This window comes from Gymnoscopelus braueri, assembly GCF_963280865.1.
Source record: "Gymnoscopelus braueri genome assembly, chromosome: 10".
NCBI classification, from domain to species: domain Eukaryota; kingdom Metazoa; phylum Chordata; class Actinopteri; order Myctophiformes; family Myctophidae; genus Gymnoscopelus; species Gymnoscopelus braueri.
The window spans coordinates 15,342,596-15,370,047 of record NC_137611.1 but is presented as its reverse complement, the minus strand read 5'-3'; the positions used below and the strand labels follow the sequence as shown (position 1 = coordinate 15,370,047).

General features: G+C 43.1%; 1 protein-coding gene across 3 annotated transcripts in view; it reads right to left on the bottom strand.

The window, feature by feature from the left end:
- Positions 1-27,452, bottom strand: part of lig1 (ligase I, DNA, ATP-dependent) — a 228,321-nt gene that overhangs the window by 151,406 nt on the left and 49,463 nt on the right. For all 3 annotated transcript variants that reach the window (XM_080441105.1, XM_080441104.1, XM_080441106.1), the window contains 8 exons: positions 27,200-27,285; positions 22,521-22,636; positions 20,175-20,270; positions 14,881-14,991; positions 10,069-10,140; positions 8,730-8,874; positions 6,503-6,585; positions 602-754 (listed from right to left, as the gene is read on the bottom strand). In XM_080441105.1, the coding sequence (XP_080297231.1) occupies positions 602-754; positions 6,503-6,585; positions 8,730-8,874; positions 10,069-10,140; positions 14,881-14,991; positions 20,175-20,270; positions 22,521-22,636; positions 27,200-27,285 (862 nt within the window). The remainder of the gene's footprint in view (positions 1-601; positions 755-6,502; positions 6,586-8,729; positions 8,875-10,068; positions 10,141-14,880; positions 14,992-20,174; positions 20,271-22,520; positions 22,637-27,199; positions 27,286-27,452) is intronic.

The following is a 27,452-nucleotide window of genomic DNA, read 5'->3' as shown; positions in this document are numbered from 1 at the left end:
CACACTCCTTGGCTCGTGTAATGGCAAAAAGCAGGCACCCGGAAAAACAAAAGCTTCGTCCGGCGCTTTAAAGGGTATTATATTCATAGACATGCACCCAAAAGTAACAGTTTTTGGACAAGAGACGATATATATATATATGTATATACACATTTTGAGGCAATTCTAGCTGCTTGCACACACAGACGAGCATAAACACAAAGGTTAACCACGTTAAGCCCTACTTTAAAAGTTTGTTGTACGAAGACAGCGAAAATAGAAGATGGACAAGCTCACGTAGCAACGCGTTTTCCCCCCGATTACAGGGATGCCAAGTTGAAATGGACACACACACAACCAATAATGCAGACGCACACGCACACACACACACACACACACACACACTTCAGACAATACACATGTAAAATAACCAACACTATAACACTGTGGTTCTCAAACCCTTTACATAATGTATGATTTTAAAAATAGCTGATCTATAATGGTTGAAGTGGTTAAACAGATTTTTATGCTATATTAACACATTTTGCTGGGGACCCCCTGGAACCCCCTCAAGGACCCCTGAACCCACTTTGAGAACCACTGGTATCACACTGACACACACCTTGCAGATGGACTGGAACTCTTCATTGTCCTCGTCGTAGCAGGCCAGCAGGAAGCCTCCGTAGGTCCCGGTCCTCTTGCCCTTCCCCATGTAGGCTCCTATCACACACAGGTCCATGGTGTCCCCCACGCCCTCCAGGTAGTCCTTCTTCAACTGGATGACACACACACACACACACACAGAGAGATTACGAGGGAGTTGGTGAGAGACAGAGAAGGACATCTCAGGTTAATGTGTGTGTATCCACTTGTCTAGTGTCTATTGGAATGAGTGTGTGTGTGTGTGTGTGTGTGTGTGTGTGTGTGTGTGTGTGTGTGTGTGTGTGTGTGTGTGTGTGTGTGTGTGTGTGTGTGTCAGAGAGTGAGAGCGTGCATGCAAATGCATGTAGACTCATGTAGTGTACAGGCAAATCTGTGTGTGTGTGTGTGTGTGTGTACACAATCAAATGTCCCCACAAGTATAGTAGAATTTGAGAAATAGACATCGTGAGGACAATTTTCCTGGTTCCCGTTTTATGTTTAAAAATATATATATTTTTAGAGTTAAGCTATAATAAGCTTACAAGGAGAAGATTCAGGTTAGGGTTAGGCATGTAGGGGTGAGGTTTAGGGGGGTTATACTGTAGTTGTCACCCATTTATACGTAGTTGTGTGCCGCTGCCGTGCACAGAAAATAGCTGATCTACACGCTAGTGATCTTGTAGATCTGGATTTTTTTTCCAGTGTGCGTCACCGGCATGCAACGAAGTACAACTCAGGCTTGAGTATTTTGAGTTGAAAAAAATCCACACGAAAACGTTGATGTATGGTAGTACAAACGTGTGTCTGACTGTGTGTGTGTGTGTGTGTGTGTGTGTGTGTGTCTGTCTGTGTACTCGTTTTGTGTCATAAACGGCGTGAGATCTGGTATACGACTGTGTGTTAGATCTAAAGAGGGAGAGCCAGAGCGGGGTGTAAATCATGACAGATTGCTACCAGCTTCTTTCCAATTGCTGCTAAAATCTGGCTCCGTTTCATGACTTTGTCTCCACTCCAGCAGACAACATGTCAGCGCCATTCCAACCAATCTGACGGTAGCTATTGTTGTTCTGTACGCCTGGAAAGTAACACCAGCGCCTGATGAGATTCTCAAAACCGCTGTGATCCTGTCACAGTGTAGAAAAAAGGGGAAATGATTTTCAACCGGGCACTGTTTGCGCGCGCTCGTGCGTGTTTTCATACGTGCAAGAAGTCCACGTGCGTCGACAGTGTGAGCGTTGAGCGAGTATACGTGTTGTTCACTGGTGCGCAATGTGCAACACTGTGGGGCCCCATTTAAACGGATCTTTGGAGCATGGTCTAAAAGCCTTAGGGCTGTGTCCAACTCCACTTCTGCCAGTTAAACGCTCAACTCAGCTCAAATGTTATTTATAAAAGCACATGTAAAAAAATGACCAAAGCCAAACCAAAGCGCTGTACAGACCTAGAGAACAACTGTTAGTCCATTAAGACCAGGAACGCATCTGTGTCATTTTTAGATCCATTTGGCTATTCAAAAATAGCAGATATAATGAGCTTATATATTATATAAGCTCATGGCGCGGCACTGAGTGCTGCGCCATGAGTGCTGCGCCATGAGCGCTGCGCCATGAGCTTGTAGATCTGCTATTTTTTTTAAATCATGAACATTCGTGCAAACTTTTTTTTTTTTTAAAGCTAACATTTGTAACTAAAATCTTTGCTTCTGGGGGGGTCCCTGGAACAACATATTATGAGATGGGGGGTGGGGGGTCGGCAGACAAATACATTATGGGGGTCCTTGACATGAAAAAAGTTTGAGAACCACTGATATAGCAACATACATTTAAAAAATAATGAAAAGATATTTGTAGAATCCCCAGAAGCAAAGATTTGAGTTACAAATGTTCGCTTAAAGATTTGCACAAATGTTCACGATTTTCCCCCCAAAAAAATCAGAGCTACAAGCTCATACTGTAGCGCGGCACTCGGTGCCGCGCTATGAGCTTGAATATCTGCTATTTTTGAATAGCCAAAGAAATCTAAAAATGACACAGATGCGTTCCCAGTCTTAATGGGTTAACACAGCAAGAGAAAAACAGTAAAAGTAAAAAAACAGTAACACAGCAAAAATATACAGCACATTAAAATACAACAAATTAAAATAATACACACAGCAGAAAATCAGTGAGGTGGGCTCTAGGGTCGTCCTGAGGTGTGCTCAAAGGCCAGAGAAAATAAATATGTCTACAGTAATGATTTAAAAGTGTCTATGAAACTGGGAGGCTCTGATGTTAAGCGGGCAGGCTATTCCAGAGCCTCCGGGCAGCCGCAGCAAATGCTCCATTTACAGAACCTCTGGTGGTCCGCGGCGTAATCTGGGCCAAAGGAGGTTGCATTTTAGTCTCTGAATTAGTCCATGGGTGTGTATGAGGCGTACACCGATGACTTCATTAGACCATTAAGACCGGGAGCACAGCTGTGTCACTTTAGATTCATTTGGCTAGTCGAAAATAGCAGATATACAAGTGCCGCGCTATGAACTTGTAGATCTGCTATTTTTGAAAAATCTTGAACATTTTTTGGGGGGGGATTTTTTTCAAAAAACTGTTAGGATTTAGAAAACATTTTTAAGAATCGCCTCAGGTCTTAACTCATTGAGTGCCATTAACGTGTTTCACGTGTTTTAGCGCTATGGTGCAACGTGCCATTAACGTGTTTCACATGTTTTTGAAAAAAAAAGAAAAAAACTCAAACTCTTTTTTTTTTTAACCCAAGATATCATCATCTAAAGATTTGCAGCTCCATCCACTCCTTGTTTAACTTATAACTGAAAAAGGCTGTATCTCGCTTCCTAAGCACTTTTTTTTTACTTAAAAAAAAAAAAATCGTAATGGCCAGAAATAGATAATAATAATTTGGGCACTCAATGAGTTAATGGGTTAAACCAACGACTCAACGAGTGTTGTCTCCCGCTTCACTTCAAGAGCCAGGTGCACCTGCAGATATTTAACCCATTAAGTCTAAGACCTGAGGCCGATTCTACAAATGCCTTCCAAATCAGTAGCCCGCGGACCCCCGTCTGGAAATGTTTTGTACCACCCCCACCAGAAGAGAAGATTTGTCAATTTTTTCACACTTTTAAAAAAAAATCAAAAATTGCAGATGGACAAGCTCACAGCGCGGCACAAAGTGGCGCGCTGTGAGCTTGTAGATCTGCCACTTTTGAATGGCCAGCGCAAAAATGGGCAAGGTTGAAAGAAAAGTGAACGGTTTTCTGTTTAGGAAACGGATTTTAGCTCATGTCCGCACGTCTTATCTGGCATCACCGGAACGCCCAGCACACACACAATGCCAAAAGCGATATAATTACAAGTAGGAAAACTACTGGAGCAGACGGGCAGTTAAAAGCTTTTTCTTTTCTTTTTTTTATGGCAGGTGCAGACGGCCTAACAATTCAATATTCCATCTACATCAGGATGGGACACAAGAGCTCTGTCTGGGTCTCTGATGAAGACGTAATATTGCAACGTTAAGTCTGCACCTGCCATGAAATAAAAAAAAGGCTTTAATCCGTTAAGACCGGGAACGCATCTGTGTGTCATTTTAAGAGTTCTTTGACTATTCAAGAAATAGCAGATCTACAAGCTCATAGCGCGGCACCGAGTGCAGTGCTATGAGCTTGTAGAATTGTTTTGTTTTTTTTTATCGTGGAAAGTTTGTGCAGATCTTTGAATATATATATATATATATACATGTTTTAAAACGAACATTTTTTTACTCCGATCTGTGCTTCTGGGGGGGGGGTCCCTCCCTGGAACATCATATTTTGAGATGGGGGTCCGCGGCAAAATACATATTATTTTGGGTGGTCCTTGACATGGAAAAGTTGGAGCACCGCTGATATAGCAACAATAGTTTTTCCAAAACAAATGAAGACATTTGACAGTTACAAATGTTCGCTTTAAAAAAAAAATTATATATATATATATATATATATATATATATATATATATATATATATATATATATATATATATATATATATATATATATATTCAAAGGATTTGCACACATTTTCACGATTTAAAAAAAAATTAGCAGATCTACAAGCTCATAGCGCGGCACTCGGTGCCGCGCTATGAGCTTGTATATCTGCTATTTTTAAATGGCCCAAAGAAATCTTAAAATGACACACAAGATGTGTTCCCCGGTTTCAACGGATTAAATGCCCTTCTGCTCCAGTACCCTTTCCCTTCTCTCTCACTGCTGCGTTGTCCCGCTCCAGAGACACTCCTGCCTGTTAGAGCTGTGAGGCATGGAGATGCTTGTGCTTGGTGTGTGGAGAGATATTCTCTCTGTTCAGCCATATAATGATGTCTGGAAGACGGGGGAGAAAAACACAAGCTAACCGCTCACTGAAAAACATCAAGTTAGAAGACGAGAGGTGGGACTGTACTGTGCCGTTACTGTACCTACTGTACTATTGAGGATCTGACTTCCAACTCCGCACTGCTGCAGGCATAGCCTATTTGTTGGGCCATGCACCGTGCAGTTCAGAATCACACCTCCTTCCTAAAGTCACTGTAACACGTGTCCTTGTTTATGTCCCACAAGAGACATCTAGTGATGTCTTTGCCAGACACTATCTACTGAATAATCCAAAGCCCCGTCGTTGATATCGTTGCTGTCGGGCAGAAATCTCAGAATTGTAACTTTTTATGTTATTTTGTAAGTTTTGCCCTACTTTGTCCCACTACAGTGTCACACAAAAGTAGCAAAAAATGTGGCGATCTACGAGCTCCATATATTTATATGGGGGTCTGTGGCCAAATCCATATTAATTTGGGGTCCTTGACATGGGAAAGATATTTAGGACCCGTTACTGCTCTACATAGAAAGAACAGCAGTTCTGTGTGCAGAGAAAGAAGAAGCAAACCAGATTCACAGGCTCATGAAATTAGTCATTAGTATTAGAAATGAAGTGTATGCTATTTAATGAAATAAAGAATCTCTCTCTCCCTTCTCTCTCACTCGTCTCTGTGGTGCCAGAGATGCACAATTTGCAAATTGGTTGATGCCACTCGGCATTTGCCCAAGGCAATACATGTGTATGGATAATCTGGCACAGATCGTTGATTAATTATTAATAATGCTGGATCTCTCAGCATTGTCATCTACCACACTGAACATGAGTAATGTCTAACGTACACAGGACCTTAATGGAAACAAGCCCTGGACGTATTGGGTTATGCTTTTAGCATTCTTTTGTATAAATCTGTGCCGCCGTGCCTTTTTTTTTGCAAACCGTTAATAAAGTTTTAAATCAATAGAAGAAGAAACTATGCAAGGCACCAACCTGCTCAACAGGAGCATTTAGAGGTTCAGCGTCTTTGCTCAAGGACACTTCCGACGCTAACTCAGGGGAGGAGCCGGGGATCGAACCGGGAACATTCCGATTTCCAAACGGCCGCTCTACCTCCTGAGCCACTGCCGTGCCTGTGTGTGTTGGCGTGTGTTTACGAGAAATGTCTGTGTGCGCTTGTTGTTTAGGAAGAGTGTTTTTTTTTTTTTTCCAACGAGGGCTGTGTGTGTGTGTGTGCATATGTGGGGGTGTGCACTGTGTGTGTGCGTTGCTTGACGGCCGATCTACACCAGACTTTTCAAAGCGCGCGTATGCGTGGCGCGTAGAGCGCGTTTGTTTAGATCCAATTGATATCAATGATAGCGGCTACACCAGGCGCGCGGATACGCGAGTCCCGCATATGCAGGCTTTAAAATAGGACTGGATCTAAAAGTGCGTGTGTGCGTATATGCGCGTGTGTGCGAAAAAAGTCTGGTGTGTTTCCACAGTAAAGAGTGTGATGTGGATTATTGCCGTTGGCAGAGGAATGGCCCCTCTTACCTTGAGCCAGTTATGAGAGCGCTTGGCAATTTCATAGGTGGCATCCTTCTCCAGGGTCTTGACCATCAGACCCTCACACGAGTCTACACACACACACACACACACACACACATTGATGTTATAAGCAGGAAGACATGATCCTTTGTGAAGCAGAAAGGAAATGAAGAGATTATCTTACATGATACACGTTGGAACTTTTTTTTTGTCTTTAAACACAGACACCAATCAAAAGCATGCGATTCTCACAATCTCTCAAATACACACCAGCATATAAAAGACCAGTGGTGTAATGTAACTAAGTACATTTACTCAAGTACTGTACTTAAGTACACTTTTGAGTCTTTGCCGGAATTGTCTATACTTTTACTCCACTACATCTCAGACCTCCACTACAATTATTTGAAAACTTTAGTTACTAGTTACTTTGCAGATATAGATATATTACATTATAAAACATACTACATTAACCACTTTAGCCCCATTTTATACCTAGGCTATTCGAAAATAGCCGATCTACAAGCTCACAACGTGTCTGCTATTTTCAACTTTTTTTGTACTTTCACTTTTGGTACTTTAAGTACATTTTGATACCAATACTTTTGTACTTTTGCTCAAGTAAATGTTTAATTCCTGACTTTTACTTGTAACAGTACTTCTACATTGCAGTATTGATACTTTTACTTAACACATTGGGTGCCAGAGGTTTATTAAAATATTATACTTTGAGTGCCAGGACTTTTTAAACATTTTGAACCTTTTTCAAGTAGTCACAAAAAAAATTCAGTGATCACCGTCCTCACGGTGATCCCCTCATTACACACATACAGGTCTCGTACAATCGGGGGGAAAAAATTTAAAACATTCGGAAATCCATTCCATAGTTGCAGCCAGTTCAAAAAAGTTAAATTAACATTGTAAAAAAAAAAAGTGCACAGGAGCCGAGATACAGGTTTTTGAAGTCATAAGTTAACCAGGAGGTGGATTGGAGTCTAAATCTTGTAGGAGTGATATTTCCTGTTGCTGTGAAGAAAAAAAAAAAAAAAAATTAAAAAAAAAAAAAAAAAAAAAAAAGTAATTTTTTTTTTTTTTTTTTCAAAAACCGTATATATACGGTTTTGGCACTCAACGTTAGTATGCGCAAAACCGTATATATACGGTTTTGGCACCCAATGTGTTAAGTAAAACATTTGAGTACTTTTTCCCACCACTGTAAAAGACCATTAACACATACTGTTCTGGGTGAGGGGGTGATAATAAGCTTTGCACTGATTGTTTTTTTCAGCTAGCTGCCATATCAGACCCAGGGCCGATACGGGGAGCCAACCCAACAACAAACCAATCAGCAAGCTAACCAATCATTCGGCACGAGCGGCGGCTGACCAATTAGTGCGAGCTATTGCCACTAAATGGTCACTGTGGAGCTCACTCACTCTCTGACCATGCGAGAGCTCCACAGTCTGCTGTTTGTTTTCAACAAGAGGACTAAACACTTTCCTTTTAAACAAAGCATTCGTTTAGCTTTTCTGTTTTTTTTTACTCTTATGCCATTTGATTTTAACCCATTACACATTCACTGCCAGGGGCATTCTAATGCTGGCAGATAGCTTCTGTCAGCATTTTTAAGCATTCGGACAAAGTTTTCAAGAACCACAGAATACTTATCTCCAGTATGATCGATCCCCTGATGGTTGCTAATCACGGAGTGAAAAAAAAATGTCATCGTGACCTCCCGTTCTCTTGTTATACCCAGTTGAAAATAGCATGTTTCGCCAAAATTACATAGTAAATAAAAAATAATAAATGTATTTATTTATTCATTCTGGCAGTGGGTTAAGGATGTTTTTTGTGGATGTCTTTTTTGCTGTTTTGTCTTTTCTAAACTGTTTTTATTATGAACTGTAGCACTTTGAGATTTATTTCAAACAAAGTGCAATATAAATAAAATGTATTATTGTCATTATTATTATTCATTGCTCACATCGAATAATACAAGCAGGCAAAGGACAAGGTACTCAACTTTGTCAAGAACACGTGAGTGTGCACCCACACACACACACACACACACACACACACACACGTTTAGGACACACACACAAAGATAAAAAGGTTCACAAACAACTCCCAGACAAATTCAGGGCACATACATAAATGACAGCACATCTGTGAAACACACACACACACAGTACACACACACACACACACACACACACACAGTACACACACACACCTCGTACTGACTGCTCCAGGAACTCGGCGATGGCGTCTGTGTTGTCTGAGTCGATATAGCGGGCGAACACGAACTCTCCTTCCACCTCGCTGAAGCTCTCTCTGAGCAGAGCCCTGCGCCGCGACAGGGGCTCACGCACCAGTGACTGCACACGCACACACACACACACACACACACACACACACACACACGCCGTTACACAGAGCACAAGATTGCATATCATCATCACAATCATTTCCTAGTCATAGCTTGGAGCACTGCAATCATTATGAGCATGAAACGCATACTCACAGTCTCCGTTACACACACACACACACACACACACACACACACACACACACACACACAGTCTCCATCTCTCACACAAGAGCCGTGACCATCTCTGGAATGACAATGGCCGTCATAATCATTATCTAGTTAGGGGCCGTGAGTCGTGGCTTCAAATGTATTGTTTAGGCCATTAAGAGCGGGAACGCATCTGTGTGTCATTTTAAGATCTTCTTTGGGATATTCAAAAACAAGCTCATAGCGCGGCACCGAGTGCCGCGCTATGAGCTTGTATATCTGCTATTTTTTGGGGGGGGAAATCGTGGAAGATTTGTGCAAATATTTGAATATTTGTATAGTTTTTTTAAGCGAACATTTTAACTCAAATCTTTGCTTCTGGGGGGGTCCCTGGAACAACATATTTTGAGATGGGGGGTCCACGGCCAAATACATATAATTTTGGGGGTCCATGGACATGACAAAGGTTTGAGAACCACCGATATTACAGCAACATACGTTTTTTTCAATAAACTGTTAGAAGACATTTGAAGAATCCCCAGAAGCAAAGATTTGAGTTTAAAAATACACATATTCAAAGATTTACCGTACACACATTTTCCCCCCCAAAAAAGCAGATCTACAAGCTCATAGCGCGGCACTCTGTGCCGCGCTATGAGCTTGTAGATCTGATTTTTGAATAGCCAAAGACATCTTAAAATGACCGTTGGGGGGGTTGTTGAGGGCAAGCAAGCCCCCCACACACACACACACACACACACACACACACACACACACACACACACACACACACACACACACACACACACACACACACACACACACACACACACACACACACACACACACACACACACACACACACACACACACACACACACACACACACACACACACACACACACACACACACACACACACACACACAGGCTGAGGGGACTGTCTGTAATTGGCGTGGTAATATTTTCATGGCTGCCAGAAGGCTCCCTCTCTCTCTCTCTCTCTCTCCCTCGCTCTATCTCTCTCTCTATCTCTCTCTCTATCTCTCTCTCACCTCTCCGTTGAGATAGAGCACGTCGAAGGCGTACACGCACACTTGCACTTTGATCTCCGAGGCGTCCACGTCCTGTGGGGGACAGAGAGAAGAGATGTGCACGTGAGCGCACGCACAGCCACACACGCACACACACACACACACACTAAACATGCATGGGATATACCACACCACACACAGTAGTACCCAGGCAGGATGTGCGCGCACACACACGTGGGTTTGTACGTTAACATGCACAGTCAGTCGCACACGCCAAGTATCTCCCTTTTGCAATAATATCGTGCAGAAACCTCTTATCTCTCCCCAGGCTGGCAGAGGGAGAGTAGCGCCCAGGATGTCTACAGCTTAGGCATTGGCACAGGGTGAAAAAAAATGGGTAACAAAAATCGTGGGATAAAAACATTAAGAATAAAAAAAAGAAACCTCTTATCTCCAAATTCTAACTTTGTGTGTGTGTTTTTTCGTAAATTAACACCCTACATCGTCACACAAAAGCACCAGATCCACAAGCTCGAAACGCGTGGCTTCGCGCCGCGTTTTGAGCTTGTAGATCTGCTACTTTTGGATTTGAATCCTGGAAAACATACAGTCGTGGATGGGGTTTCCACACGACAGAGACGATATGCAAATAACGTGCGTTTAATTCACAAACAACCTTGGGAATTGGTACAAAGGAAAAAAACTATCCCTGCTTTGATTTACAACCATTCATCTTCAGCAGTGAGCATCGCCCCCACACCCCCCCGCCCCCCCCATTCTTCTTTACCCCGCATGTTGTTCCTCTTTACATTTATCCTGTTGTGTGTGTGCGTTCTGCAGAGTTCCAACGGCACAATAAAAGCAGGTACTGTAGAACATTGGTTCTCAAAGTGGGGTCCGGGGACCCCCGGGTGTCCGTGAGGGAGTTCCAGGGGGTCCCCCAGCTAAATGATGGATAGTAGTGAGGAACCAAATGGACCCTTATGGGCCTGTAACTCCATGAGTGTACCAAAGGAACCAAATGGACCCTTATGGGCCTGTAACTCCGAGAGTGTTTTCAAGGACACTTGAAATTCAAGAATTCAAGGACCCCAACGGAAACAAGTCCGCAAGGACTTTTTTGGCCGGACCTTTTAGACAAAAGCATTATAAATGTAACTGTGTTGTTTTACATTCTTTTGCCTAATAAAAATTTCAATCAATCAATCAAAAGTGTACCAAAGGAACCAAATGGACCCAAATGGACCCTTATGAGCCTGTAACTCCGAGAGTGTACCAAAGGAACCAAATGGACCCTTATGGGTCCAGTATGTACAGTAACTCCGTCTCTGAGTGTACAAATGAAACCTAATGGACCCTTATGGGTCTGTAACTCTGTCTCTGAGTGTACCAATGGAACCAAATGGACCCTTATGGGTTTGTAACTCTGAGAGTGTACAAATGGAACCAAATGGACCCTTATGGGTCTGTAACTCTGTCTCTGAATGTACCAATGAAACCAAATGGACCCTTATGGGTCTGTAACTCTGTCTCTGAGTGTACCAATGGAACCAAATGGACCCTTATGGTCTGTAACTCTGAGAGTGTACAAATGAAACCGAATGGACCCTTATGGGTCTGTAACTCTGTCTCCGAGTCTACCAATGGAACCAAATGGACCCTTATTGGTTTGTAACTCTGAGAGTGTACAAATGGAACCAAATGGACCCTTATGGGTCTGTAACTCTGAGTTAAATTAACATTGATTTTACGATATAAATGTGGGTCCCAGAGATCTAATTGACATTAAGGGGTCCGTAGCCCTAATGCATGGTAAACTGGGGGGGGTGCTTGAAATTAAAATGCTAGAGCCGTACAAATCTTCTCTTATGGGGGTCCCTGGCATATCTTTTCAAATGGGGGTCAGCGGTCTAATAAGTGTCCATTTGGGGGTCCTCGACATGAAAAAGTTTGAGAACCACTGCTGTAGATGAGCAGTCTCCTGTTGAAAACGAGTGGGAGGTGTGTGTGTGTGTGTGTGTGTGTGTGGGAGGGGGGGGGTCCGTGATAAACCCAGAAACAAACTCCCCTCTGACAAACTAAAAGAAAATAAGAGGGCAACGGCGCTCTAATGCTTAATTTATGCTTCGTGGTACGAACGGTGTCGCACGGCGCGGAAAATAGCCGATCGACAAGCTCACAACGTGTCGCGGACGCGACACGTTGTGAGCTTGTCGATCGGCTATTTTCGCCGCGCGTCACAGTGGAACAACAAAGCGTAAATGGGGCTTAAGGTCTAGTGAAGCAAAGTTGGGAGGACGGTGCATCAAAAATACAAAAGAAACAGAATCCGAGGCAACTCTTCAAAAAGGATGAAAAGCTATAATATGAAAGACTTCTTTCAAGACATGCGATGCCCTGGAGAAGGCCATATGAGACCCAGACATGTTTGTTTGCTAATTGTTCCACTGATGAACTACCCTTTCTCCCCCCCCCCACCCCTCCAAGTACATTTTATTTCTCAGGAAAGAAAAGCATTATATGAACATTATATTAACCTTTTTGAAGAGTGCCTTGGATTGCTTTATTTTGGATCTTTGAAACTAAAACAAAACTTCAGAAACAATATGAACTGAACATCTAACTCTGCTCAAAATGTTGATGTCCTCACCCATTGCTGGAGCCTGATTTGAAACTTTGTCGAGCAACTTTTTTTTTTTCGTGCCGCCGAATATAGCAGACGACGTTGACACAGTCGGGACCTTGTTGAGCTGATATTTTCAGCATGCGACAGATTGCGACACCCGTGTGGTAAATTAAGCTTTACCGATGCGTCCTGGTGTCTCACCTATCCTCCCCAAAAACTTTAAATAATAACACAATTAAAAAGAACACACAAAACGGGAGATGAAATTAATTAGTGTTAATTCAAGTCAGAAAGTAGACCCGAGAGGTTTTGTTAACACTTAAATCAACACTCAACGTGTTACTGTGTAGGTGTGATACAGAGGCGCCAGAAAAAAAACGAAAAGGGTTCTGGGGGCTTTGGTGACAACAACCGGGACTCCCTCTTCCTTTGGTTTGTGTCGCCCAGGTGGCGCCTAAACCCGAACCTTTAACTTCACAAAAACTATGCCTAAAACGAACCTTAAAAGGTGAATTCCGTAGTACGTTTATAAAATATGACTATATCCTAGGACGGAGTGTTACAGTAGATACATGTCATAACTCCACCTCGAGTCCACCGCAGCTAAAAACCAGAGGGGACGGTCCATGCTCTAGATCATTGGTTCTCAAAGTGGGGTCCGGGGACCCCCAGGGGTACTTGAGGGGATACCAGGGGTTCCCCAGCTAAATGTACAAATGGAACCAAATGGACCCTTATGGGTCTGTAACTCTGAGAGTGTACAAATGGAACCAAATGGACCCGCTAGGGTCCATTTGGTTCCATTTGTACACTCTCAGAGTTAAATTAACATTGATTTTACAATATGAATTGGGGTCCCAGAGATAGAATTGCCATTAAATGGGGGTCCGTAGCCTAATGCATGTCAAACTGGGGGGTCCTTAAATTACAATGATTGAGAATCACTGCTAGAGCTGTAAAAATCTTCTCTTATGGGGGTCCCTGGCTTATCTTTTCAAATGGGGGTCCGCGGGCTAATAAGTGTCAATTTGGGGGTCCTTGACATGAAAAAGTTTGAGAACCACTGCTCTAGATCGCGTATTTTATATCTTTTTTTAATTCATATCTAGCCTGGCTCCACCCCCTGAATCGCTTGCCTCGCATTCAGGGTCTGGTGACGGTGTCGAAGGCGGGGGGTTTCTCGGTTGAAAATCTGTACGACGAATCGGGATCGGGATAATCCAGTATGAACCAATCGCCAAAGAGTCCCAACTTTGGCCACGCCCCCACCTCAGAAAACGTCTGCACTTATAGAGGGCTTTCAGACTGAATAATGGAGTGAAACTAAATGAAAATTCAGGCTGAGTGTCAGGCTGAGTGTCAGGCTAATTCATATCTGAATTTCCTAATGACATAAAACTGTCCAGGGTGTTTGTGTGAGACGCGCCCCCTCCCTCCGGAAGTCTCGCAAGCCCGAGATTTCGCCCGTGTGATCAACGTGTAAACACTACGGCGGCACATTTGGGACAAAAAACACTGTGGGACAGTTTTCTGTCATTAGGGAAAGTCAGATATGAACAAAATAATATACATTTTAGCTGCGGTGGACTCGGGATGGAGTTATGACATTTTTCTACTGTACCACTCCGTCCTAGGATATAGTAATATCATATAAAAAGGTAAGATAAACACACTCCGGAATTTTCCTTTAACCCCCCAACCTCTAAACCACGTGGACCTGGGCGAAACACCGGGGAGAACAACCCCTATATAAGCCTCTCATCTAGGGCTGTGAATCGTCTGCTATCTCACGATTCGATTCCGATTCTTGGGGTCACGATTCCGATTTTTTCAAAACAAACAATTCTCGATTCAAAATTGTTTTTTTTTTTCGATTCAAAAGCTTTTGAATCTTCAGGATCTACTCCAATCTGCTGGCATGAGAACAGAGTACATTTATGTAAACGATTCTCGATTCAAAACTATTCTCGATTCAAAACATAGGATTTCAGGATCTACTCCAATCTGCTGGCATGAGAACAGAGTACATTTATGTAGCTTTTATAATTGTAAAGGTTTTATCAACTGATAATAATGTAAACACACAAAGGTAAATCCAAGATCCTCAAAAAAAAAAAAAAAAAGAATCGATTCTGAATCGTCCAACAGTAGAATCGCGATTCGTATTCGAATCGATTTTTTCCAACACCCCTACTCTCATCCGGTACCTTTCTCTTCCTGGTGGTGAGGACCTGGAAGGGTAGGATCTGTTTCTTCTCTGTGTCCCAGGCCACCGCCTCAGAGTCCAGCACACAGGACACCACAGAGTCCTTCTTCACCTGGTACACCAGACAGACAGACAGACAGAGATCATTACACAGTGATCACACATTTACTAAAAAACGCCTCCTAAATAAAATCCTGACCTACATTTTCTGAAAAACTTCAAATACTTATCCAAAAAAAGAAAAAATATATATATATATGTTGCTATATACTGTACAGTACATAGCATCAACAACCCCAACCTCTTGGAAGGTATAGTTACAAATAGGGGTTCCCGCCCCTAAATGGGTTAAGTAATATTTTCAATACCGGTACTTTATGCTCCTACTCCACTACATCTCAGAGGCAAATATTGTACTTTTTACTCCACTACAATTATTTGAAAACTTTAGTTACTAGTTACTTTGTAGATTTTCATTATTACAAAACATGCATTAACCACTTCAGCCCTATACTGTATATACTTTGGCTATTTGAAAATAGACAATCTACCATCTCTCAACGCACCGCATCGTGACGCGTTGTGAGCTTGTAGATCTGCTATTTTCAAAGGATTCAAAATAATAATAAAATAAATATATATATATATATATATATATATATATATATATATATATATGTTACAGGGTGAATGGAGAACCAGGGTGATTGAAGAAGGCTCGCTCGTTTTTACCACCCACCCAGCAATTCTGTAGAAGCAACACTAGACACTAGAGAGAGCCACAAGCCAGGCTTGTGCACAAGCATATATGGCCGCTACCACACACACACACACACACACACGCGCGCACGCACACGCGCACATGCTTTCAATGGACTGTTAAGATACTTTTATTGTGTTCTGCTGGCTTTTGTTTTAGTTTCTCCCTGACACACACACACACACACACACACACACACACACACACACACACACACACACACACACACACACACACACACACACACACACACACACACACACACACACACACACACACACACACACACACACACACACACACACACACACACACACACACACACAGTGATCCATGAAAAGAACTATTCTGTCCCTATCGGTTTACAAATCAAACGGCGCTGAGTCGACTAGTGGAGCGTCGGCCGGTCAGTGCGGGCACTCGCGCCCGGAGGCGCGAGGGCGCACTTCCTCGGCCTCAAGCTCCACTAAGTCGGCGCGCCGTGCGTGTGAACGCGTGTTCAGCGTTCCCCTCATAGATATTATGGTTGCTATGTGGGGGGGAACAACAAAAGACAGGTCTCCACTCTCCGTCGGCGCATCAAAGCCCCGCCTCTCCGCGCTCTCCTTCTCCTCCTCCTCCTCGGAGGAGAAGGAGAGAAGGAGAGGACGGGACGGTTTAAAACGCGAGGAGGAGGAGGAGGAGGAGGAGGCTCCTCTTCCTCGCGAGCCTCGCGTAATAACCCCCCGCATCGCAGCGCCGTTCTCCTCCTCCTCCTCACGAGCCTCGCTAATAAACCCTGTCTCGAAAAGCCCCGCATCGCCCCGAAGCCCCGTGCCTAAAAACAAGCGCTCTGTCTTCAATCACCCTGGCTCTCCAAACACCCTGTGACATATATATATATACACACACACACACACACCTTTCAAAACTTGTGAAATGGGACATTCTGCATAATGAGTACTTTTACTTTTGGTACAGGACTTGTAACAAAGTATTCCTATATCGCGTTATTGATACTTTTACTCAAAGGGATTCTAGGTAACTTTAAGCCTAAATTTAAAAATATTTATATATATATATTTTGCATTTTCCCCCCTCTATCAGCCACTATATAATGATGCTGGGGTGTTTTCCTGCATTGAAACGCAGTCCTCTTTCTGAAATCCGTATTTTCCCTACTATTTATGTTTTGACATCCGGGTATCCGGCTCTGTCCGGGACGTAAATGAAACGCACACATGTGCGCGTCCGTGTGCGTCCGTGTGGCGAGTTTGAGTGAAACCGAGTGGAACCGAGTGCAGCCGACAGAAATGGAACGGCAGCCATTGTTTTCTCTGCAGTGTTTTTACTTTCGGTTTTAAAACTTTAAAACGCTCTCAAGCTTCTTTTTTGAGGCACAGAATTTACTTTTAAGATAGCATTTGGATAGAATTTAGTTGTTTAACTTCATATATGTGGTCAATTAATCATGACGGAGCCTATTTAAAAATAAAGAGAACCGGCAGGGGCGGGCAGTGACACGTATGTATCCGAATAAAGCAACCTATTTTCGGCATAGCCCCTTCTAAAGTCCCCTTGCGTCATATTAGCTGGTGCTGGGGAAAATGAGTTGCTGATTGGCTGAAGGAGAATGAACTGCTGATTGGCTGAATTGTCAGTCAACGGTACTAACTGTTTGACAATAGTTTTTTTCTTTATTTGATCTCTGAAGTTGCCTAGAATCCCTTTAAGTAAAAAAAAAATCACACCCTGTGTGAAGTGGGCGGTGTCTTCCTAGCTAACCACAATACTGAATGGAGTCAACCAATGATGTACAAAAAATAAAAATTCTTCTGTAACCTTGGACAGATCTGTGCTTTGTCACAATTCCATCTTTAACCTTTTCTGATATATGCTTTGATCTGAAAGAGCCACTTCTAGGAAGACTTTCTATTTTCTTCTCAATATCGGTTTTCCCTTTTCTCATTTCAGCCATAGTGATCTTTGACTTCTACTTTACTGTTCTCACGAAATGGACAGTATCTAAGTAATATACTAGTGTGACATCACAGTGGTTTTAGATTAGTTTCGTCATATGTATCACTAGCCAATCACAGCATGTGTCTTGCTAGCTAATCACAATACTGAATGGAGTCGATCAATCATGTACAAAAGATAAATACATTTATTGAAACACTCTTTATGATGGACAAAACCATAACTTAAAAAAAACAATTCTTGGTTTTTTTTAAGTTATGGTTGCTTATATAGGGCTATGCACATGTGTCATGTGACACTGGCCAATCACAGTCCTGAATAGATTGTGATTGGCCAATCACAGCGCAGGATAATTGTACAAATTTCCAAACCTCACTTTCAGGGGCGGTTTCACTGCCCAAGATATTTGTACATTCTTCCAAATCTCACTTATAGGGGCGGTTTCACCGCCCAAAAATGAGAGTACTTCTTCCACCACTGTCATTACACGTTTACACCTCCACAAATGGCTGGGTGTTAGGAGGAGAGAGGAGGAGAGAGGAGGAGAGACACACAGAGAGATGGATGGGCTGGATGGCCAGATGGAATGGGAAGGAGGGGATAAGGAACAACACAACAACACAGAGAGGGAATGAGTGAAGAAATGAGACGGAGAGTGAGAGTCGAGTAAAAGAAGATACAAGCCCAGCAAGAAGAGCGAGAGAAGAGGGCTTTCAGATAGAGAGAGACGCAGGCCATTAGTGAAGTCACCACAACAAACTGATAGCTTTTTAAGGACGCCTTTCAGGTACCAAGGAAAAAAAGAACCTTCACAGATACCGCCCTGAAGAGACAAGTGAAAATTATAGAGACAGAACCAAGAGAGAGAGAGAGAGAGAGAGAGAGATGCAGTGAGAGAGAAATACACAGTGAGAGAGACAGACAGACAGACAGACAGACAGACAGACAGACAGACAGACAGACAGACAGACAGACAGACAGACAGACAGACAGACGGAGAGAGACAGAGAGAGACAGAGAGAGAGACAATTACCATACATTTAGGCCAGAAAACCAGAAAACCCGGAAAATGTGTCATTATGTGCTTGATGTCCTCAAAGTCACGCATCCAACAAGCTTTGAACTGAGCAGATTGCACCTTCTGTTCCAGAGATAATGGCCAAAAACATCTTGAAAACGGCCACTTTAGCTGATTTTCGATCGCCGATTTTCGATTGAGTTTTGGCCTGTGTCGCCCGTTTTTCTTTATATAACCCGGGCTAGGAAGGTAGGACGGCGTCAAACTAGATACCCGAGTAAAGTTCACTTTGAGCTGCATCCAACACATCCACTACCATTTCCGTCGGCCTTACCGTTAGGCCACTAGGGGCAGGCAGTTGAATTTAATTTTTTGGGGGGTAGTAGATTATTTAATTTATTTGTATTTTTTTTTACGGAACCCGAGGCTTGGCCCGGCCCGACTAGCATAGATTGTGGGCTCGGGTCGGCCCCCCTGAGAACTCTAAGAGAGATGCACAGTGAGACAGAGTGGTGGAGTGAGGCAGAGGAGGATCAGAAACAGGAACATAGTGGGTGTAAAGGATTTAACCCATTAAGACCTGGAACTGTGTCATTTTTAGATTTGAGCTAAAAAGCATTATTTTACACTTTGGGCTATTCAAAAATAGCAGATATACAAGCTCATAGCGCGGCACCGAGTGCCGCGCTACGAGCTTGTAGATCTGCTATTTTTGAAAATTCGTGAAAATGTGTGCAAATCTTTGAATATATATATTTTCAAAGCGAACATTTTTAACTAAAATCTTTGCTTCTTGGGGTCCCTGGAACAACATATTTTGATGGGGGTCCACGGCCAAACACATATCATTTTGGGGGTCCTTGACATGAAAAATATTGAGCACCACTGATATAGAAACATACGTTTTTCAGAAAACTGTTGGGATTTAGGAGACATGTAGAATCGGCTTCAGGTCTCAATGGGTTAATATGGATGGCACACAAACCCATTAGGCAGCGTGTGGGTGGGCCAGAGTGTTCCCTCACTGAGGGGAGGGTCTGGGTGGACCAGAGAGCTCCATGACAGGGGAGGGGCTCATGGCGTTGTGCGTGCGTGCGTATCTGAGACGTGCGTTCATGTGTGTGTGTTTGTTTGTTTGTTTGTGTGCGCGTGCATCTGAGGCATGCGTGTGTGTGTGTTGTGCGTGCATGCGTGCGTGCTTGTATTACTGTACTTGTGAGAGCCAAATGTCCCCACAAGTATATAGTTAAAATGTGAGAAATAGATATTGTGAGGACAGTTTTCCTGGTTCCTCACTAGAAAGAAATGCTTGTTTTTATGGTTAAAACACATTTGGGGAGTTAGGCTTACAAATAGGAAAAGACTAAAATGATATTAAGGTTAGGATTAGAGATTTACAGGTGGCAGCGCATCGCAGCGCTATTTTCAATGCTGTACACAAAATGTTGACGTCCTCACAAGTATGTAAACGCACGTGTGTGTGTGTGTGTGTGTGTGTGTACGCGCGCGTGCATGTAAGCGTGTGTGCGCGTGTGTGCAGTGACATTCAGCGGTTTACCTTGGGGATTCGGGAGATGATATCAGGGTACTTGCTGGTGTTGTCCTCTTGGTTACGGCTGAAGATTCGCACCTCTCCGCTCTCCAGTATGTGGATCTATTGGCAGGAGGAGAAGATAGAGGGAGGGGGAGAGAGAGAGAGAGAGGGGAGGGGGAGGGTGTTTAATTAACCAATATCATTTCAGAGGCGTCGGTTCAGACGTGGTGCGGTGATGAAGCTCCCCTGCTCCCCCTTTAGGAGACCTGTGTGCTTTTTGGACTCATCTTTTAAGATACATGTGAATAATGCATGAGGCCAGGCAGCCGTGGGCGTCTAATACTACCCCCCCCCCCCCCCAACCTGCAAAAGGCGACACTTGTGTATTGGCGCGTTGTAATATATGTGTGTAAATTGCACACACACACACACACACACTGTAACTTGACCTGTGTGCAGCCTTTGAGTCCCCCTGCTGGCTTTCTGCGGCAGTGCACCCCCCCCACACACACACAGAAGCAGACGTCATTGTATAGCTCTGACTCACTCTCCTCCCAATTGGTGTCTGTCTGTCTGTCTGTCTGTCTGTCTGTCTGTCTGTCTGTCTGCCTGTCTGTCGTCTCCAATTTGTTAACATCACAGTTTCTATGCATTATGTCTCATTCTCCCTCTGTCCTCTGCTCTTAGCCGCTCTCTGTCTGTCTGTCTGTCTGCCGGTCTGTCTGTCTGCCTGCCTGCCTGTCTCTCCCTCCTTTCCTTTCCTCAGTCACTGAATTACATTGGAAGGGCAGCGGCTTATTGGCGTGACTTTAGAAAAATTAACGACTCCGCCGAAAGGGATGGAGGGAGGGAGGGAGGAGGAGAAGGAGAGGGGGGCGGGGGGGGGGTACAAAACCTTGTGATGTGCCTCTTTCTACATCTCCCCCTTACGTCCACCCCACCCCCTCTCCTCCCCCTCTATTGCTTAATTCAAATACACGATCTATGAGCTCACAGCGCTTTGCAGGCGCAACGCATTGTGAGCTTGTACAGTAGATCGGCTATTTCCGGGCGATGTATAAATCAGGCTTGAAAACGTGCTCTCCTCTGCCTCTCTCTCTCTCCGTGACTCTGTCCCTGTCTCTCTGTATTGTTCTATTTACTCTTCCTCTCTCTCTCTCTCTGTATCCTTGCGTCCCTCTCCATGATGTCCTCTCTCTCTCCTCTACCTGCAGGCCTGGAGGAACAGCATGGCGTTATGCTTCATCTCTATACAACAATAGCACAGCTGGTTCTCTCTCAACCTTTTCTGGATCATCAGGTCGGCCCACCCATCTGACCACTTAACGCGTCCGCCCCGTGTTAACCCATTGAGGCCTGAGGTTCCGATTCTGCAAAATGTCTTCTAAATCCTGACGGTTTTCTGAAAAAAAACGTATGTTTCTATACGAGTGGTTCTCAAACGTTTTCATGTCAAGGACCCCCCAAAACGTATTTGGCCACGGACCCCCATCTCAGAATATTTTGTTCCAGGGACCCCCAGAAGCGAAGATTTTATTAAAAAAATGTTTTAATGATCAATCGATCGTGTTCCGGATTAGATCAATGGAACCCAACATAGTATACTTTATCGGCATCACAATGACACATTTTTTCAAGGTTTTTAAAGAAAACATACAGTGACGTTTTTGTTTGTTTTAAGTTTCTTTTGATTAATGTTATAATTTCAATAAAATCTTGTGTTTTGCCAATTATTTGGGGGCCCACTTATCCTCACGGCACCCCACAGGTTGAGAATCACTGCAATAGCACACACACACACACACACACACACGCATGGTCATGCATGCATGCATGCATGCACACACACACACACACACACACACACACACACACACACACACACACACACACAAAATGACAAACATACGCAAGCATGGTCATGCACATACAAAACACTGATAGACACAATAAAAATAGAACACACAATCCCTCGCATAAATTAAAGATCATATAGTGTGTACATAAAGCAGCCAAAGGCTAATATGCATAATACAGTTCTCAGCAGGCATATGTTTAAATGTCTGTAGGCGTGGGAAGAAAAAAAACAACATTTGCTCTCCCCCCTCCTCCATATATTATTAACCCATTGATACCTGGAACGCATCTGTGTCACTTTTAGATTTCTTTAGGCTATTCAAAAACAGCAGATATACAAGCTCATAGCGCGGCACCGAGTGCCGCGCTATGAGCTTGTATATCTGCTGTTTTTGAAAAATCTCGAAAATATTTATTTTTTATTTTTTTCAAAAAACTGTTAGGATTTAGAAGACATTTCTAGAATCTTCTCAGGTCTCAATGGGTTAACACCCTTCCTCCCACGCCACGCACCTGTGCTCGCTCGCCGTCGTACTTGTACTCGCAGGTGAACGTCGCCTCGTCGAACTTCTTCAGCACCTCGCCGACTCCTTTGGTGGGGTGGGCCAGCATGGGTCTCAGAGGCACGCCTGGGGTGAGAAAACCACAACCGTAAAGACATGAAGACTGCGGGGGAGGGGGGGGGCAAAAAAAAAAAAAAAAATGTAAAAGGCTAGAACACTCAGCGACTCCTCCATCCGTCGTCCATTTTTCATGAGTCATGAATATGTTAGTGAAGTCATTGTTCCGAGTTTGCCTGCCTGAGGAGAACTTTCCACCTTTTGCTTTGGGCAGGCGCCGCGTTTTGCACTTTGCACAGTTGTGTGAAAATGTGTTTAAGCACTTTGAACCTGGCGTGCCCCATTGTGGGCATGTCATTTAAAAAAAATGTAGCTTGTAGATCAGCTATTCTTGCTGTGGGACATCATAGTATGATTACATTTAAAATAGGGCTTAGCCATTATCCTTTTTTTTCCTTCTACACCAAATCAACGAAACCAGACGATCTACAAGCTCACATCAACGCCATAACGTCATAAATGTCCATTTCCGAATGTTCACTTGTTATTATGACATGGCCAGAAAGGGACTCCCTCTTTCCTTGGTGTTTCGCCTTGATCACGCTTAAACCCTAACATTTAATTTCACTTACCTTAACCTCACAAACACTATGCCTAACCCTAACCTCACAAACACTATGCCTAACCCTAACCCTGACCTCACAAACACTATGCCTAACCCTAACCCTGACCTCATAAACACTATGCCTAACCCTAACCTTAACCCTGACCTCACAAACACTATGCCTAACCCTAACCTTAACCCTAACCTCACAGAAATAATGCCTAAACAACCTCAAAACCCTGTCTGAATTGGCGAAACACCTGGGAAAGACATCCTCCCTGGCCAGAACAGGGAGGCTACGGTTTCATGTGGTTCTTCAGCTACAATGACAGGTTCAAGGACAACAAGGACTCGATGCAACTATACGTTTGAAACACCGTTAACGGCTTCATGAAGAGAACAACGCGGTCGGGAGAATAATATATATAATATATATAATATATATATATAATAATTCAGTCCCATTTGTGGCTCCGACGGTAAGCAGCAGCACATGTAGCCGTAAATAATGAAGCATACTAAATAAAATAGAGCCTCCAGTGGGGGCTATATGGAGCTTTAGTAATGCCATTAACATTATCCAGCTATTATCCCCAACCTGACCTTTTTTTTCCCCTTTTCTTTTTTCTGGCTCCACCAGACACAGAAGCTGATCATTAGTGTTTGTGTTTTTTTTATCAGCCAGGTAGACTTTCCAGACCAAACCGCCAATTGACAGTTTAAGTACCGGAGCCCGAGTGGGCTGTAGAGAGCAAACCTAGCAGCAAGTTTAATTTGTCTCGTACGGTATACTGTACGTGTGCCCGGTGCCAATTCTCCATCCCTGTATGCTAATGGTCATTATCCCTATGACCACGGCATAATGAAGAGGGCGCATCCTATGACCTCCGATTCTTCAAATGCCTTCTAAAATCAGTAGTTCTCAAGACTTTTTCATGTCAAGAACCCACAAAAATTTAATGCATTTGGCCGCGGACCCCCCCCCCCCCTCTGAAAATGTTTTGTGCCAGGTACTATTTTAACTCATTCCCTGCCTAGAACGACTAAAACGACTTCTGTCCTTTAAGCCCCCTCTGCCAAGAACGACTAAAACGACTTTTAATTTTTTTTTTTTTTTTTTTTCTTATTTATTTATTTGTTTTTTAACCCAAAGACCAAGGAGATATGATTTGTTGAAGATCTAGACTCCCATCCACTTCCTTGTTAACTTAAAACTTAAACATTTTGTATCTCGGCTCCTGAGTACTTTTTTTTTTTAATTAAAAATCTCTGGCAGTGGGCAAACGCAAAAAAAAAAAGTTCTGGCAGTGAATGAGTTAATACTTCCACCACTTAACTCATTCAGTGCCATTGACGTGTACGCGTCCATTTTTTTCCCCAAAGCCCAGAGCGCCAAAAACGTGTACACGTCCAAACTGTGTTTTCAGTGGTATTCCAGTGTTGGATCACACAGATCCAGGAGATCACGTAATCCGCAAGATTTTCTCCTCCATCCACTTCCTGTTTAGCATATTTGGGGAAACAGCTGTTATCTTGGTCTTTTTTCCCCCCCTGCATTTTTGACGAGACATGCTATATTCAACAGCCTGTAACAAGCGAACGAGGGGTCGCTGTGCCTTATTTTTTTCTTCCTCGCGAAAGCACAGTGAACCTCTCCGTGTTTACCAACCGTCCTGGGATCTATCATGAGGGATATAAATATTCTGTTACTACTACTACTACTACTAAATGTAAGGAAAACGAAAAAATCGCTGGCACTCTGGGCTATCCTAATATACAATAGAGAGTGGCACGCATGCGCGGCTGTGTGTGTGTTTGTGGGTCGGCGTGGTTCATACGGGTCCTCATGCTCTATCTCTCAATACAAACTGATGGTCACTCGACCATGCTCTCTCCGTCAAGACAACGTTACGTTTCGCTTTCGCCTCCGCGCACCGCTGTTGCAATGAACGTCTACAGCCTACTAGACGAGAGCCCCGCGCCAGCGGCTAGACGGAACACCTCTAGTTATTTACATGCATTTATTTATTTACTTGGCACTGAATGAGTTAATGGGACACCATACAGTACAAACAACATCAGGTACTTGAGTTTGCGTGCACAGGATAGATAGGCATAAAAGGTGCTCTATAAGTCTGATGTATTGTTATTATTATTAAGTCTCAACAGGTAATGGTGCTACTTCACTTCAGACCGTTTCTCTTCCTGCTGGAGAGACTGGACAGTCCACTAAAAGCGTAGTGTATATATTTTTCTTTACTGAGACAGAGTAGAGATAGAGTATGCAGAGTCGGGCAGTGCATCACACCCTTGGACAGAGCAACTCTGCTGGCTGTTGAACCCGTGCCAACTAGAGAGAGAAACCATGGTTGTAATACACTACTGTACTAAACTATTTAGACCTGAGGGCCGACTAAATGCATTCTAAATCAGCAGCTCTCAAACTATTTCGTGCCAAAGGACCCCCAGTATTTGGCCGCGGACCCCTCACCCCCCACCCAGACCCCCCCAGAATAGAAGATTTGTGTTAAATTATTCAACATTTTTCATAACACTTTCAAGATTTTTGAGAACTACTGTTCTAAATCCTAAGCGTTTTCTGAAAAACGTTCATATATATATAGAGATAGAGGTAGATATAGATAGATATTAAAATTACACAGATGCTTTCCTGGTTTTAATGGGTTAACCCATTAACTCATTCACTGCCTAGAACGACTAAAACGACTTTTGTCCTTTAAGCCTCCACTGCCAAGAACGACTAAAACGACTTTTTTTTTTCTTATTTATTTATTTAATTTTAAACCTAAAGACCAAGGAGATATGATTTGTTGAAGATCTAGACTCCAATCCACTTCCTTGTTAACTTAAAACTTAAACATTTTGTATCTTGGCTCCTGAGTACTTTTTTTTTCTATGAAAAATCTCTGGCAGTTTGTCAAACGCAAAAATAAAAATGTTCTGGCAGTGAATGAGTTAACACATTGACCGCCAGAGGTTAATCTCATAATGTACTCACCAGTGCCAACGTTTTATTGTTGTTTTTTGTTTTTTTCTGACCGTTTATGTTAACATGGGAAATGCGAGGATGAAAAACTACATGTTTACAGGGGCTTTTACAGGGCTTTTTGTGTACGACTTAGAATGGAGGCAGACGGGAAACAAAAAACGGGATCGCACTTCCGGTCGACATCGGGTGGTGTTACACTGAAAATGGTCCCCCTAGAAAATTGAAAAAAAAAAAATAATCGAAAAAAAAGGAAAAAGCACCACAGCCCGTAGGCTACGGGATCGGCGCTTAACCGTTGGATTTAACGGCCCGTAGAACTACGGGCCCGGCGGTCAATGTGTTAAGACCTGAGGCCGATTCTACAAATGCCCTCTAAATCAGTAGTTCTCACAATGTTCATAAAAATGTGACAGTTGTGCGCTTGTATATCTGCTATTTTTGAACAGCCAAAGCAAAAATCGAAAATCTCGCTATTCTCGTCGCCTAAGCAAAATATGACGAGAAATCTCGTTATTGGCAGTCAAAGAGTTAAAGATTTTACTTTTCTCTTTTTTTAAATGTAAAAAAATGGCAGATGTACAAGCTCGCAGTGCGGCACGAAGTAGTGCGCTGTGAGCTTGTATATCTGCTATTTTTGAATAGCCAACGGTCAAATGACGCAGATGCCTTCCCGGTTTTAATGGGTTAAAGTCAAAACTTATTTGCCAACAATGCACTTCTTTTGACTTCATCCTGAGTCATTGATGATTGATTGAATATTTTATAAGCAAGTTTGGGAAACAGACAGTACAGCAGGACAGATAAAAATAAAATTAAAATCCCACCCAGTGTGAAGAGAGTGGTTTGAAGCCTTTGAATTAGTGTAACTGGTTGCATCCTTGTGTTGCAATCAGCTGCAGCTGTTGAGGCCGTGCTCGAACATACGGACGGACAGACAGAGACACAAGGTCAAATGTAGGAGTGGTTGGCACCACTCAAAAGCCATGCTGAAAGGATAACACAAAGAGTGTTGGTTTACCTGGAGTGAGCTTGCAGTGCTTGGGAAGCTGGTCTATGCCCTCCTTCAGCATGACTGGAATAATGACTTCATAATTGGGCAACTCACTAAAAACGGGAGAGAGGAGACATCATATCAAAGAGACATAAAAGGATGGAAATATAACAAAGCAATAAATATCCACCAATATCAACTTATCAAGTTTCTTCTTCAAAATAAAATACTTCAGCATCAGCATTTTAAGCCATTAAGACCGGGAACACATCTGTGTCAT